The following is a 17,389-nucleotide window of genomic DNA, read 5'->3' as shown; positions in this document are numbered from 1 at the left end:
TTTGAAAAAAATTGTAGATCTCGCATGTGTATAGGTGTTGAGTTAAAAATGTTAAGGGTGCCACGTATAAAAAAGTTTTGAGTTAAAATTAATTTAGTGATTAGAGAATTAAGTATTTAAATGTTAAATTCAATTTAAAATTAGATTGAACTACGTTAATCTTAATTCAGTCCAAATTTCAAAGGGGGTTGTAAAAGGCAAATCTGAAGATCATATGTGACCATTACAATGGCGTTGAAAAAATCATATATAATATGTATAATTTTCTTAACCAGTAAAAAAAAAAATTGACGGATGGAAAAACTTGAGGCCTATAGTGAGAGAAATACATTTAGGCCTGGGTAGTGTGTACCCCTAGGATCACTTAATGGTGATTGGTACATAGATCTTAAATTCTCCTATGTGCACTTGTTAAAAACCTCCTTAACAACGATCTTTGCAACTCCAAGATGAGTCAAAAATTTGTTCTCAGTCCCCAGGTGTCAATATAAAAAGATACATGAAATATATTACATGGCATTAATTGAAAATTTATTTTGTCTGAATCCATATGGATAATAATCAATATTATATTATAAGACTCTTTCTTATGTTCTTCTCCCACTTTAAACCTTGGAGTTTGGATAAGAATTATATCGAATCTATCAATAAAATAAAAAATAATAATCTCACCATCATCAAACGAAGAAAACTGATCTGTTGAGAAACTAACCATCTTATGTTGTCTTATTCTTGTGATATTAATTTAAAGATGATATGGCAAGAATTTCAATCCACAACACGGTGAAAGATGAGCACTTATGATTGTCGTGACCTGATGATGTTCATGAAATCTTCACTCTGATTGCAACTTTCTTCCTCAAATATAATAAGATATTCTAAACAAGTGTTAACTTGAGGCCACGGCAGGGTAACCACGAAGGGAGAAAAAGGAGGAACTGATTTAACTTGCAGTTGAAAATATTTTTGTCCAAAGGCTGATCCTACTAACATTCTAAGATTCAAGTTTCCTAATTCACTTAAGTCTACTAACTGTCCTGACTTAGAAATCAATTAATCATCGTACATAAGCTTCACATGAACATAGGAAGATCTTCCACACCGAAATGACACCACTCAATGAGTATAAGTTAAAAGACAACTTATAAATCGAGTTTTGGTTTACTGATTCACTCACAGAGAACACTTAACATGCTAGAACAATACATTTCCCCTGGTAAGTTATAAAAAATAAAAAAAATAAAAAACACTCCTGCTACTAAATGTAATCAGATTGAAGAAAGAAATACCAAGAAATAGCCAATCTTATTTTTAGAGGCAACAAAAAAGAAAGTAAAGCAACAAATGAACAATCTCATGAGAATAAATCAAACATACAAGAAATCAACCTAATAAGACAGCCAAAAACCACGTATATGCATATGAGGAAAACCACTGTATGATAAAGCATATCTAAAGTAACTTATAAGTACAAGTAAAAAACCATTAAGAAAGTAATTAATATAATAAATAAAAAATGGATCAAAACATTGGAATTGGTTTAGTCTCAAACGTCTTATTCTTCCGGTATAGTGAAGAACCTGTAATAATGCATGCCGCAAATTTTATTTAGTAAAACGTATCATTATTATCCTATTGGAATAAAGAGCTCCCAGGATGTATATAATAGAAAACATCCAACTACAGAGATGGGACGAGGAAAAACAACACAATCAAATGAAACCTAGAAAGCTGTTGGACCAAAATAGATGTTAAGCTGCCATCCATACATGAAGAGAATTAAACATAATGACTTAAGTCTAACAGCGACCTCACAATCTTCATAAGTCCAAACATTGCTCAAAAAGTACTCAAAGAATAATATCAACATGTAACACCAGAAAAGAGCTTTCTTTGAGCAATAATAGTAGACAAAATAAATTTCTATCTATAAATCTGGAATAAGGCAGGTAATATGTATGTCAGAAAATTGACACAATCAAGAATATACGGGTGGGAAAAAATGATGAAAAAGGTAACTGCTACTATACGGTACTCAAAATTATAATAGAAAAGAATCATGAAGGTGGAAAATATACAGACCAAAGATAAGACCTTCCATCACTTTCACGGGCAGTACAGCCAAATATTGGAGCTCAGCCAGGTTACTCTAAACAAGCAACCCATGCATCAAGATGACAAAATGATGTCTATGGATCTACAGCTCTTCCTGTTGACCCTCAGAGAACTCTTCTTCCTTTTCAATTACAGCTTCATTAACATTCTTACCCTCAGATAAGTCTTCTTCCTTTTCAATTACAGCTTCATTAACATTCTTTACACTGAATTTCAGACGAAGTGGTCTGCCCATCAGTTCCTGCAAGAGTAAAGAAGGACTCACGTATTAGCATGATTCCAGATTCTTTGCAAAGGTAACTTCGGATGATAATTCAGCAGGGCAATAAACATATGGTCAGATGACAAATAAAATCTACGTCCCTCCCTCACTCCATCACTGATGGAATGATGTCTTCAATCAAAGTTCAAGCCAGAAGAACATGATTCATAGAAGCAGAAGGGAACTAGCAAAGCTTAAAGTAAGCATGTCTTTCTAATTCACTACGGATGGATATGTGGACAACACGATTGTTGACCCTCCCTCCCTCCCACTAGACACAGTCAACAGGCTTAGGTGTTTTCTAAACCCAACAGGAAAGCTATAATACTAAACCCATTGCCCCTACTGAGTCAAGTTCCTAAAATCACACAAATAGAGCACCATTATGGTTAAAACTAAGCATGCATTGTTAATTCAAACCCTCTGCAAACCAGCCATTAGTCTGTAGACCCAAACATGAATTATCAATTTTCTCAATTACTTTATGAATAAATGCAACTCCTTTTGCTAAACTACATCACTAAGAAGCACAATATCTACCATATCCCTCTGTAAGCAGTAACTCTTTCTGTAGAAGCAGATGGCAACCAGCAAGGCCAAGGGTAGGTATGTGTATGTAATTTACTAGGTTATTATTAGTAATAAATTGTGGACCCTCATCCCCCAGTACCTGTAAAATTAAGGGAAATACATAGATATGGATGTAATTTTAAATGCGTCATTTTCCCAAGCAAAGGAAGAACAGGTACATGGAAGCAAGAAGACTGGAAAGGAAGAAATTAACCCTATGGCACCAACAGAAAGAAGTAATCGATTCAAGTTCCCATGAGTACACAAATCAAGAACGATGATGGTTAAACATCCCAAAAACACATACACAAAACCACAAAGAGAAAATGCCAAAAAAGGAAATTATTGATTAAAAATGGAATGCAGATCACAAAGGCTTACATCATTGTCTACAATACTTGAATGTATACATTCTTTCCCTCTACACAAATTAGCAAATAATTTATTTATACTTTTACAACATTCATTTATGTTGAGTCTTTCCTAGAGGTGGAAAGACTCGGCATAAACGCATGGCAAAAAATAAAATGGAGGATTCCTTAAAAACTCCTCTCACATCTTCCCAATTGAAAGAGAAACATGGACAAACAGCCTGATAGCATAACAAAACTAAAACAAAAAAGAACCATTATGGCCCATAAAGTTAAAAAAGGAACCAAAATGGGCTCTGATATTATGTTAAAGCAAATAAACTAAGAGCTTTTAAGCTCATATATGGCAAAGCTTAACCTAAAGAACTCCCAAGCCCAATGAATATAAGAATAAATCCAAGGAGAACTTCCACACACACAAAGTACTAAAATAAAGTTACACTAGAAATTATTTTGTGTAGATATAATTTAATATTACCCAATTAACCGAAACAACCACAAACCATCCAACCTGTTAATCTAAAGGGACATGTCATCCAAACTTAAGTAGAGAAAGATTATAGAACGAAGTAAAAAAGTCAACAACACGAATCATTTTCTTTCTCACCTTCCCATCTAAAGCGGAAATTGCAGCCTCTGCTTCCTCCTGTGTGGCAAAAGAGACAAAGCCATAACCGGAAGATCTCCCTAAAGGGGCATCAAAGACAACCCTGGCTGAAACTGGTTTGAAGTTTTCAGAGAACAAATCTCTAAGATGATTAGATCTTGCTTTCCATGCAAGATTTGACACATAAATTTTATGGCGTGTATCTCCAGCAGCGGGAGCTTCAGGACGTGGAGGAGAAGGCTTCTTGAATCTCTTTGACAACTCTATCCTTATTATCCGACCTGATATTTCCTGCACCATACAAGTTTGAGTTAACAGAGATTTTCCCATATGCAAGCAAAATCAGATGGAAACATGGTCATTAGCTCATTTTTAGTCTTTGCAATCATATATCTCCACAAATATTTGATACTGGCATGTAAAATCTAAAGAAAATATTTTGATTAAACCATCGAGTAACTCATTTTAGTTCATTTCCCCCAATTACAAAGAAACGACCAGTTTGGATGAGTTCAAATTGATCTGTACATGTGCCACATCTGTAACAAAGTCTTTGAACAATCTCACTCGATTTCAAACTAAGCCTCCAGACTACATAAAACGTACACTCTATGGCCATGAGTGACAACGATGATAGACTACAGTGAAGAGTGCAATCTGATTCAAGTAAAGGCACTAGAAGGAAAAGATGAGCGACCAACAATGATAGAGGAATATTAAAGATAAGTAAACCACAAAACGATAATGGTCTGAAAAGGATGTTGTCTAGAGTAAAAGTAGCAGCCAAGTAGCATTCATGTGGCTACGCCAATATGGTGGCATTTGGGATATGTGACTCTCTCCCTTCTCTCTCTCAGTTATCAAGGTAAGCATTCTCTAGAAATTAATTTTTCTTTCATTGCTAGTTATGCAAGAAAATTGAACTGAAAAAACTAGATAATACAGTTCCAAAAGAACAACCTTTTAATATATAAATCACACTCCCAGAGTTACTACTAAACAGAAACTTATTTGAACAGATGAATTGGACCCACATTAAAATAAAGCAATCAACACATATTTAAGGGCTCGTACACAACATTTAAAATTTCAGATTTGGGGGCTATTGTGTGCTCCCCAGTTTCCCAGGGTAGTTTGGGGGTTAGGAACCATAGCTTCCTTAATCAAGTTTTGTTAGGGAAGTGGTCAGGGTGTTATGCTTCAGAAGGTGAGAGTTATTGGAGGTTGCCGTGGATGCAATTTATGGGTGTGAATGGGGTTGGTTGTAGCCTGATATGTGGTGTGATGATATGGATCTAAAGATAGTTTATCTAGATTTTTTTGTATTCTTTGGCTTAGTAAGCTTTAGAGGCATCAAAAGAGTATGGAAGATGGTTCCTACATGCCTCAGTTGGTGCCTTTGGAAGGAAATGAATAACATAATGTTTGAAGACCACGGATGAATATTGGAGGAGCTTAAAATTTTTTTATTAGTACTCTTCTCATGTGGACTGTGCCTAATGGGCAGAATCTACATGACTTTCTTGTATCTTTTTCTTCCTCTAGCGTTTCAATTTTTTACCCTGTGTACTTGGGTGTGCTTTTGTGCATTCTGAAAAATCTTTACCTAACAAAAAACAAAGAAAAGAAAGCTTCAGAGGCAGATCATTTAACTTTGTCAAATGGCTTTTACCAGTGTGATGTTGAGTTTATCTGGGAGGCACATAACTGTCCAAACAGAGACAAATTAGAGTAGTAAATTGGTGTCTTGTGACTAAGAGGAGCAGGAAGATAATCGACCATCTAAGAGGTGCCCAGTGCTTTGCAGAACACTATTTTTGAGTTATTCAAGCTCAATTGGAATAGGTTATAGAGTGGTAAACCTCTAGGCATGTTGGAGAGGCAGGTTTGATAGCTTTCTCTTATGGATGTTGATCCCGTTTAGTGTCATATGGTGCATATGAAGGGAAGGGGAATGACAGGACCTTCGTGGATTGTGAGAAGACGGTTGTAGAAGTCAAGGATGTTTTCTTTATAAACTTTTAAAAATGGTATGACTGCCGAATTTTGTTTTTCCTCGTCAATTTGGGATCCAATCCAGGATTTTCTGTTTCTAGTTATCCGAACTTTTACTACTCTCTCCTTTTATAATCACGAGTATACCGTGCATGCTCCCCTTGGGCGAGCCGTGCACATGAAAAAATATCTTTTTGATTATTAATGAAGTTCAACTACTTATTTAAGAAGAAGGAGGAGGAGGAGAAGAAGAAGAACAGGCTTCTGCAGTAACTAAATTTATGTCAAAATATATGACAGAGTACACATATCAACTGTAAAATAAAGACCAAACAGAACAAATATATGTGTGTATGTATATATATTTGTAGATGGAATATATACCGAAACAACTTACATAAGAGTTAAATTTATCAATCACAGCCTGTGCTTCTTCAGCAGACGCCATTGTCACGAAGGCAAAGCCTCTGCTCTTCCCATTTTTCTGCTTTATTATCTACACTTTCCAATAAGTAGAATGAAAAACCATTAATCAAATTTACATTGTATCAAAATCCAAAAATTAGAACTAGATAACATTCAAACCCATTTGATATTGGAAGTGGCACGAAAATGAAAGAAGATTTAAGAACCTCAATGTCCTTTACAGTTCCGCACTGGCCCAAGAGGTTCTTGATGTCTGTAGCAGAGAGAGACCAGGGAAGATTGACCAGGTAAAGCTTGCTCTTCGGGTTGGATCCCTGGGCTTGCTCTGTGTCCTCTTCTACCACGACCTCCTGCAGCGCAGAACATAGTTCAAAGCAGAGGTGGTTTCTTGAGGGTTTGTTGACGACGAGTGGGAGAGGAGAAAGAGGAAATTTGGGAAAAAGAATGGGGATAGGAGTAAAATTACGGAGATTTCTGGAGAGAATTTTGTTAGAGGAAAAATGGAGTTTAAACGAAGAAGAGCAGACTGAGAAGATAGGCAGTGCAGCTTCAATTGCCGCCATTGCTTTTCTGTCGCGAAGTAGAGGAATGGAAAAGGAGGACTTTATCCAAGATGGATAAAATGGTGCTTCCTCGAGCCTGTACCTTGTTTTTAGAGAAACGACAGAATTAAAATTTTTAGACAATTTTAACATAATCATGTTAAAAAATAATAATTTCATACATTTTATAATTGTTAATTTTATGAGATATGAATGGATTAAAGTGCAAAAAAAAATATTTTAATAATAATTATGTTGTAGTTTTGCATGAGTAGTAATCTTGTTATATCGACACAGCTGATATAAGAAGATTTCATTCATAAAATTTAAATTTATATTTTTTTTTTATAAATCAAATTATATCATATTAGTTATGTATAAGATTAATCCTCCCAATCACCTACTTGCAAATAAATTTTTTCTAGAACTCTATATGCAAATTACTCAGGGAAGATTAATCGGGATGAGCCAATGTTGTACTTTTTCAAAAGAGAAAATATTGAGAGCAGTTACCATTCATCACAGCATACCACACACCCTATAAAAAACATCTATATATCTTATAAAAAACATCCCTACACCCTATAAAAACCTATACGTATGTGGTGTGCAACATAAATAGTGGTTGATACATAGTAAATCCATTCTCAAAATCATTCACTAATTTAGACCAGTTAGTGGCTAGTTGGATTTTACTTAAAGTTGAGTTAAGAGTACGATGTAGATTGAGCAATGAAGTTGTACATATTATATAAACTGACAATTAGATTTTGATATGTATTTGTGCTAAAATATAGGGGTGTAACTGGTCTGATTCAATTCGGTCAAGTTTTATGTATTTTTTAGGACTGAACCGATATATATTAATTTTAAAAATTTAAGAACTGGTACCAAACTCATTCATTGCCAAAATCAAAACTTCTGGTTTTTCTGGTTTCGGTTCGGTACGGTCCGATTTTTTTATTTTACAGATTATCTATGTTAGAAATAATATGATATTTACATATATTAAATTATTAGTTTATTTATATTATAGTATAAATACATTATTTTATAATAATTAACACAAATGAGTATAATATTAAATTTAACTATAGTCCATATAAGTTCTAGACTTTTTTATGGATATATATATGATCAAATATGTAAAAATATATTTACAATATATATGTGTAAATATATATTCTCGCCGAATAGAATCTAAATATATATGTAAATATATGCAAATAGGATAGTAGTATGATGTATAGAATTTTCTTTTTCCTATTTTTTGAGGCCATAGCTCCAAATGTTCTCGCCGAATATATCTAAATTATGAAGGGTCATCATCTGTAAAGAAAATGTGCGCTAATTTACATGTATACACATGTAGATAAATTAACCTACAACCTGATTGACGAATAACTTCATACTATTGTTGGTATTGGAGGAATGAAAAGAGGAGGGGGAAAGGTTTTCTCTCATTATATCCAGTTCAAAGGTTTGTTATTATTATTTTAGCGTAGTCCCTTATCAAAATATTAAAAATCGCTAAATCCAGTTTTAAATGGCTAAAACTGAGTATAAAATTCAAATTATACTCTTTTTTACTAAGATTTAACTATGTTTAAGAGTTCATCAAATATCCCTCCTTCAATCCGCCAACATTTGGGAAAATAATTTTGGTTGATCAAGTGGGTGCACTTTCCTCCTTTTCTCTGCCTGTAATTTTCAATACCTACCCTTTTTTTAAGGCAAAATTGCATTAATTTACTAGTGTTGAGGATGAAGAACCAAAACCAATAATAATTCCATTACAATTAGGGTTTTGTATCCACATCCAAATCTATATATCTGGAAATATCAAGATGTACATCAACATTCAGATTTTTAAAAACATACGGATACCCACTTGAGTAAAACCGGTTACAATCCGTTGGGTATTTGGTTTTATATTTTAAGTGAAAAAGCAGTGGTTCTACACAACACTACACCTAAAGGGGGGGTGAATAGGTGTAATCTAATTTTTATGGCCTTTTGAAAATTAATCAAACAAGCAGTTAATAAATAAATCAAATAACACAAATAATCAACACATGATTTTGTTCACGGAGTGGAAACTCATTTGAAGAACATCTTCAAAATCTAAAACCACTCCGGGTGTAAGACACCACCTCAAATCCACTATAGAAACTTTAGTTTGTTACAACCAATTTAGAGACACTCACAAAATCTTTGTAGTAGCTAAACTTGGCTTGCAACACCACGAGTGACCCACTCGATCTCTACACGCATGTAGTGTCGGAACTCCGACCTTCCTATAGCTTCCCACGAGAACCTCTCGATCTCTGCATCAACGGCAGCTCCGGACTCTTCCGGCCAACAAAAATGTCCACTTCATTGGACTCAAGTAAGAGTTGATTTTGTATGTGTTGTGATAGAGAAATATTTATCCAAGAAAGAATCAACCAAATGGGGGAGAGGTTGCTCTAAGAAGTTCTTGGAGGCCCTTAGGGTTTTTGCTCTGATTCTCCACACCAAGAACAGAAGTTAACATGTTCTATTTATAGTTCCTATCAAATGAGGCGTTCAAAACCCTATTGATCTGGAACATTGACTCGAGCGAAGTGTCGAGCGAGGGTCGAGCGAAACAATCTGCCAAAGTTCGCTCGAGCGACCTGTCGAGTGAGTATCGAGCGGTCGACTCTGCCTGAGTTCGCTCGAGCTCAGTGTCGAGCGAGGGTCGAGCGACTCACTCTGCCTGGGTTCGCTCGAGCTCAGTGTTGAGCGAGGGTCGAGCGGTTGAATCTGCCTAAGTTCGCTCGAGCTGTATGTCGAGCGAAGGTCGAGCGGTGCAATCTGCCCAAGTTCACTCGAGCGCTCCATCGAGCGAGGGTCGAGCGAAGTTGACTTCTTTGACCAATTTCCAAGCCTTTCCACAACAACACTTGTTACAACACTATTTTACACAGGTTTTCACAAGAATATGTCAATACGCTCATTTTTCCCTCAACATTAAGCAAAAACCGAATACCTGAATTGTAACTGGGTTAACCGAGTCTTAGTCTTTTTTTTCCTTGCAATATTTCGTACGCAACAAAATTTCAAAAAAAAGAAAAATGACACACTAAAAGTCTAGAATTGAAAGTGGTAAAATAAGTATGGATGTATGAAAAAATACCTAGAAAATCTAAAAGAAATCAAAAAAATCAAAAAACAGAATTATTAAAAAAAAAAACAGATACCTAAAAAAAATCTGAAAAAATAGAGACCTTAAAAATCTTTAAAAGAAAAACTAAAAATCTAAGAAAAACTTAAAAAAACATATATCTAAAATCTAAATGTTGCAAGTGGTAATGAGAGGCCGCCAACTTGGAGGAGAGTTTCAAAGAAGAAAATAGCTGAAGACCCTAATGACATAAACAAAACAAAACAAAAGTTTAATAGTACTTTCTTTATACTGTAATTGTAATTTGGCACTAACTTTTAATTTATACCGCCCCTCCAAGCAAGTGAATCAGTTATAAGATGATATATGCTACATGGGTATATAATAGAAGGTGCTCAAGTTACCATCATTTCTAAGGTATGCTTTTCTAATGTTTAGACCATAATTATTATTGATATTCTTTATTAATGATTTCTTTTTACTTCTGCAGGAAGCATGTCAAACACTTATAGGTAACTAAGGTGTCGTTTAGATAGTGAGTTAAGATGAAAATTAAAAAAAATATTATCAGAATACTATTTTTTAATAATATTATTATTTTAAGATTTGAAAATATTAAATTTTTTATTATATTTTATATGAAAATTTAAGAAAATTATAATGATGGATGAGATCGATGAGATAAAATACTTCTTATATCCAAACTGAGCTAATGGAGCTTGACCTATAATTTCAATTTCTCATTATCTCAATCTACAAACGTGTTTCGATGTATTTAATTTTTAATTATCTTTATTTATGAACATGTTTGGATGTATTATGAGCTTTAGATTCCTTGGGTTGTATTGAGTTTTTATTCAATTTTTCATGTGAACTAGAATATATTAACATCATATTCCTAGAAATGTATGACAATAGTCAGGTTATCTCAAACATGATATCTCTTTATTGAAGTGATTCTATTTATCTTCTTAAAATGTTTAACATAGGCATATAAATGTCATAATAAGAGTAAATAATGACAAGCAGTGCATTACTCTGCCAATTACAGCATTCCATTACAATATCAAAAGTTGGCTATTACAAAGTTCTTGACAATTACAAGCATACACAGCTCATAAATAGTAGCATTTACAATTTTCTACTTTACAAGCAATACATTTGATCAAGATCATGGGTGAAATTCCCCAAGTAGCCCTGTAAAATCACGAAATTGTCTACCAATTTTCTTGAACACACTGTTTAGATCTCAATATTTAGAATTATTAAACGAATCAAAATACTCAAAGAGAATAACCAAATTTGTAAGACACAATGATTGGTTATGAAAGGAAATTTTTAAAGAACTCTTTAAAGTTAAAACCCTACGAGACAGCCAAATCCAAAAAGTCAATCTTATTATTTGAAAATCAATTATAAGCAATCATCAATTACAAAATATTTACAATTTGACTCTCTTACTTGCCTAGACAAACGACCCGTTGGTCTTCTACCACAGTAGCAGCCAGAACTTCTGGCGATTTTCAAATGTTGACTTCCCTTTTGAAACTCCAGATGCTGAAATATAATCGATGTTCCTTCACACTTGAAGTACAATCACACACAATGAGAGATCACAAATATGAAAATTCACTAAGAAATTTTCTCAGCAAAATATGCACTAGAAAGTGCTCTAAAAATATGTAGATCTGAATCTCTACTGATCCTAACCAATAGGATTTCTTAAATAGACAATCTGAAAAGAGTTCCAATTGAAGTAGGATTCTGCTGACAGATAGAATCTATCGCGAGAAAATCTCCTCACGAATTGCTGATGTTTCTCGATAACACTCTTCTGCAGTGACTGATCTTTATTTAGCTTTCATTCTGGATAAATACAGATCCTCCTGGACTCGATTTTTACTTCAATGACTTATCTAAAAAATCTCTAAGACTTCTAGATAGATTCAACATTGTTTAGAGATAAATCAATAATTATTTTACATTCATCCAATAATTTCAAATATAATGATAAGATAAGCTTTATCATATAATCATTTAATCCTAGCCAATATTTACCTTTAGAATGGGCAATTAGAGTCAATAATTATACAATAAACAATTTCAATTTACATTGTCCAAAACAAGTTGCATTGCTTATTTGTTCTCTATTTGACCAAAATATTATGGAGGAATGCCCTTTTGAATGGGGCTACCATTTGATCTACAGTGGCTGAAAATGATAAAGGAGATTATAACGGACAATGCCTAGTATGTGCATAAAACTAGCCATGAACACCTATTGTTAACGTTGTGTTTTGTATGTCTTTAGGCTGAGCTCTTAGCAACTCAAGTTTTCGGTTTTCGGGTATGCAATCACAAAGAAAACACTGCAAGAAGGTGGCTGTGGTGGTGGTTGAAGAGTCTTCGATTTCAAAGTCAATATCGTCTTAGTGTTTAGTTCCAGAGAACAGAGAGTTCAAAGAGACCTCTTCGTACCTAAGGATTGCCTTTTATACCTAGTTTCTGGAGGTCAATCACCCATACCTTGTGTCAAGGACATACATCACCTCAGATATCCCCATGGTTAGAGCTCTTTACTGTGGCGTGGCCTTTTGGGGTGGTGCAATAAATGCAACATGGCTTCCTACTCCCCCTGCTCACTTGCAAGTGCTCCCCATCAACTTCCTTCCCACTTGCTTGTTAGAGGATCAAGGGTTCTCTGCATTTATTGCTGGCATGGCAGTATAGGCCCTCTAATGCTTGGCACCATAAGGGAAGGCTAGGCTAACATGTCCTTGCTTTTCCGTCTTTAAGGAATTCCAACACAATCATGGCTGAAAGCCTATAATGGGTCGATGGGCCGTCTAACAGGCTCGGGCTCCCTATATTTGGGCCTTAGGCCTAGGGGAAAATTCCTCTTATACCTATTTTCCACCCTTTGCCTCCAAATCCCATCATAGTTATTATGAATATTATTTGAAATCTTTATGAGTTCATCCTCATTCTTCTAAACTTGTCATTCTCTTTTCAAGAGTTTATCCACCATTTTCTAAACTCAAAGCTCTCTCTTCAAGATTTCATTCTCTTTTCTGAACATTAGACTCTCTCCAATACTTCTTTCCTTTTGCTTGTGAGTTAACCTTCTCTATTATTATAAGTACCGCTTACCCACCTAAAACACTTGCATTTTGGAAGCCCCTAGATAATGTTGGAAGATATTTACATAATCAATAATACCGTCGTTTAAGATCGAATTAAGATTTAAAAAAAGGCAAAAGATACATACTCGAAAAAGTTTTATTCATCATTTATGGGCCACTCAAAAAATTCATCTGGTAGATGCCATTCCACTACAAAATTGTTATACGCTTGTATTTTGACTTCTTTTGAGATCATAAAATAGGATAACAAGATGGACCTTACCAGACAAAATGAAATTATTGATAGAGATGGAGATTACCATATATATAGATGTTGGAATCATTTGTTGTTGCTAGCCAAATCGGCCATTGGCATACAAACTGTAGTCGAACTAAAGGAGCAAAAGGATTGAAACCTTAATCGGCGTCAAGCTAAAGTGGGGTACTTGTGCAACAATGTAGAAGCATTGTTTTCCCCCACCTAAATGAGATTTTGTTCATTGTCAACGTTGAGGGTGTGTGGGTGTTTGTAGAATTTTTCTAATACTAAATGGTATCTTTGTAATTTTCAAATAAAATGACATTCTATAATCTTAAATTTTTACTAGATCCCATTTTCTTAAATTTTTTTGCCCTTTTTTTCTACTTTTCACTTTTGTGGATTTCAATTTATATTCATTTTATAAATTATCAATTCTTATACATGTATACATATATAAAATATATGTATTCATTCTATTAATTGCCAACTCTTAGATTTATAAACACAAACACACACAAACACATATATAGATAGTCCCACAGCAGTATATTGGGATACAGTAATATCAAAGTATTTCGTCTCAATATTTAAATTAGAACGATCACTGAAAGGGAATTCAGAATTTTGGGTGAGGCGCGTGGCGTTGTACAGCTTTGGGCCATGAAAAGCTCCCCTTACTCTCGTGGGATCGAGAAATACCTTCGTTGATAGAGTTTAATGTTTGATTTGGGCAAAGAAAGCTTACAAGTCTGAACCAAGCCATTCAATCCTTATGATATGAAGTGCCTTACTTTCCTTGATAGTTGTGACCTTAGTTCTAAACTGCTTGGATGGGTGCCTCATCATTAAAACTTGAATCATCAACCTCATTTAATTTAGCATGAAATTTATTTTTGTTTCATCTCTTTAAATTAAATCTAGAAGTCAAACTTAAATTTAGAGTTTTTAATCATTTGTGTACCTTCATGTCAATGTGACTTTTATGATTTTTCATAATTCTTTGGAACTCTCACGGTTAAAGATTAAAAAGTACTAGAGCCACCGAAGTTCAATCCCGAGGGTGGATCCCTACTGACATGGCTCCAGCCACGTGTCTTTTTTTAATTGAAAAAAAAAATCCCTTCTCTGTTGGCATCCCTTCCCTCCCATCCCCTCCCTCTCATTTTCTCTCAAAATTCAAACCCTAGCAGTCGATCATCTCTATCCCTCTCGAACACCAAGCTCTCTCATTTTCTCCCAAATTTCAAACCCTAGTAGCTCAGTCAAAAGTTTTTACTATGTGATAGCTATGTTTGTTGATGTAATAAAACTGTTTGCAGTCTGTTGAAGCTAAATGCACTATCCGGAGATGTATCAAAACTCCAACATCTCTTGGGCCACCACCAAGTGTCAGCAAATGAAGATATGTTCCTTCAATTGATCAGCTTGGCTTTCAATAAAAAAATGTGGGATTCTTCACACTGACATATAGATTCACAAATGTAGATCAAGTTTCACAATGATAAGAAATTTAAGATACATACTTACATCATAATCTAACAATTCCTAACTTTAGGGCATATCTTTTCCTCTTAATACAAGTTAATAAGGGAATGAAGTTTGTTGGTAGTGAAAGTGGTGCACTAGACAGGGTAAACAAGTATTTCTGAAAAAAGATAAGGGAAAATCTCTCAGAACCTCTCTCCATCGATGCTTGTTTTTTATAGCAAGATTGCTGGCTATACACTACAACGAGAATGAAAATCTGAGATCTTAGATACATTGCTACAGAAAATAAATAAATAAATCTTGGAGTATAGTGCCATTAGAGTTATTGGCTTTAGATTTAATGTCTCATCTGGTTGTAACTTTCCTTTTATGACCTGAATGGAGGTGATGGATTTGTGCATTTGGTACTAAAATATTTCAAAGGGATCCAATTCCTTGGGATGAAATGCAGAGATTTGATTTTTGATAGAGCTACTTCAACCATAGATTTAAAGTATAAAATATATAATGTATAAAGGTATACTAATAGCACCAATTAAATGGTTATGTACATACTTTCACTAAAAGAATTTTGCCTTTTTGAGTCACTTGAAATAGACGCAAAAAGTCCATAACTATGATGCAAATAATTATTTTCATCCATGTCTCATCGATGCAAGGGAGACGATAATACTCACTCTCAAAAGTACTTTAGCATCGAAGGTAAATAACGTCTCAAAAACAAGACTATTTGCGTTATAGGACGGTGACGCAAAAAATGGATTATTGCGTTGCAAATAATGTTGAATACAGTGAGAGAGAGAGAGAGAGAGAGAGAGAGAGAGAGAGAGAGAGAGAGAGAGAGAGAGAGAGAGCAGTAGCAAAAGCAATATAGAGCTGCAATACATAGTCATTTGCAACTATGTAGGTTGTCGCAAATATGAGAGAGAGAAGCAAAACGCATAAAATTATTTGCGTCAAGAGATTTTGCATCACATGATTTGGATGGTAAAGAGGTAAATGATTGACATTACGCTTTTCGACGATCACAAAAGGGACGCAAAAGAATTGTTTACCTGTCGCTAAAAATTAATGTTTTTGGCCACAAATGAGTTTTAGCGAGATAACATATTTGAATTTCTAATCATTGATAAATGCTTGAAATGTTCACTCTTTTATAATCGACTATAATGATCCATAAAATAGGTTAAATAAATATTAATGTAAACTAAAATGATTTTCAATTAATTAATAGAAAATCATTTCAAATACTTCTATACATGTTTATGTGTAAACCAAAAAATCCAATTACAATCATTATATCTTACTAGCCAAGTGAAAAAAAAAAAAAAAAAAAGCAAAATATGTACACATCCTATATAAACTAAAAATATATAACTGCTTTCATTTAGAGTTAATCTCATCTATATATTCATAAAAAGCTATTGAGTGATACTTTCTTCCATTGAGTACTCATGATAAGTCAACTAAAGTACCAATATATATACATAGAATGTACCTAAACAACATAACCCAAGCAACTTCTTACAATGTTCTTCCGCACAAGCTTAGTGCTACAGTATGGCAGACAACTATATATGTGGCAAATTACAAAAACTTCTTATAATGTTCTTGATGGAAGCATGGTGAGAATTTGCCAAGAATCTTGGATCCAATCTCTTCTCGAGCACCCATTAGCATTGTGATTGCTAGAATAACACTTTTCTGCATAATGAGAAAACAGAAAGAGAGTGCAATAATAGCAGGATTGGTAAAGATGCCCAAAAATCCTAAAAACCATCACCATGAGCTATTAACATACCCAAAGACTTGCTTATATCATAGTTAACGCATTAAATATACAAACTTGTCCAATTAAAACCAACACTTCAAGACACACCATCTCAACCCATACTCAATACACTTATATCCAACACCTCAATACAATTCAATTATAAACATAGTCTAACTTATACATAATCATGCATTTAGAAATTACTTCCATCATCAAACATCAAAATAATCATATAAACTTCATATTACACTCAATATGCATAGAATCAAATCACCCAACTTTCACAAACACTTTATCCAATTTACAATCAATTTGGTAATACATACATATTCCTATCACCATCTAACACAAACACACATATTCCATATCAAGCTCCCGATCCAACACTTTCAATATATAAAACCAGTCCACATCATTCATACACTAAGTCAAACACAATGACTAAACTTTATAAGTTTCATATGCACCAATAGCAATACCAATACTTCACAAACCACACAACCAACACCTCCAACATAAACAAATCTGTCCAATTCGTGGATCACATAGTCCTCACATAAATTCAAAACATAAATCATCGCATTTAAGTAAAATCCAACTAATTCCTCAACTAAATCCATTTATACATAAATAAACTCATTATCCATTTAAGTTAATACATGACAACCAAAGTAACCACATGGATTCACAAATCTCAACTAACACAA

The 17,389-nt window shown here is 34.1% G+C and overlaps 1 protein-coding gene across 1 annotated transcript; it reads right to left on the bottom strand.

Annotated features, from left to right (window-relative positions):
- Positions 1 to 2,003: 2,003 nt before the first annotated feature.
- On the bottom strand, positions 2,004 to 6,975 carry LOC122280491 (29 kDa ribonucleoprotein A, chloroplastic). The gene is made up of 4 exons (XM_043091397.1): positions 6,553 to 6,975; positions 6,318 to 6,416; positions 3,926 to 4,216; positions 2,004 to 2,356 (listed from the first exon to the last, which is right to left on the bottom strand). Exons 1-4 carry the CDS (start codon positions 6,907 to 6,909, stop codon positions 2,198 to 2,200), a joined length of 906 nt encoding a protein of 301 aa, XP_042947331.1. The 5' UTR covers positions 6,910 to 6,975; the 3' UTR covers positions 2,004 to 2,197.
- Positions 6,976 to 17,389: the final 10,414 nt, after the last annotated feature.

Source organism: Carya illinoinensis, chromosome 11 (assembly GCF_018687715.1).
Source record: "Carya illinoinensis cultivar Pawnee chromosome 11, C.illinoinensisPawnee_v1, whole genome shotgun sequence".
In the NCBI taxonomy this organism is placed as follows: domain Eukaryota; kingdom Viridiplantae; phylum Streptophyta; class Magnoliopsida; order Fagales; family Juglandaceae; genus Carya; species Carya illinoinensis.
The sequence above is the reverse complement of the archived record's forward strand: the minus strand, read 5'-3'. Positions and strand labels throughout refer to the sequence as shown.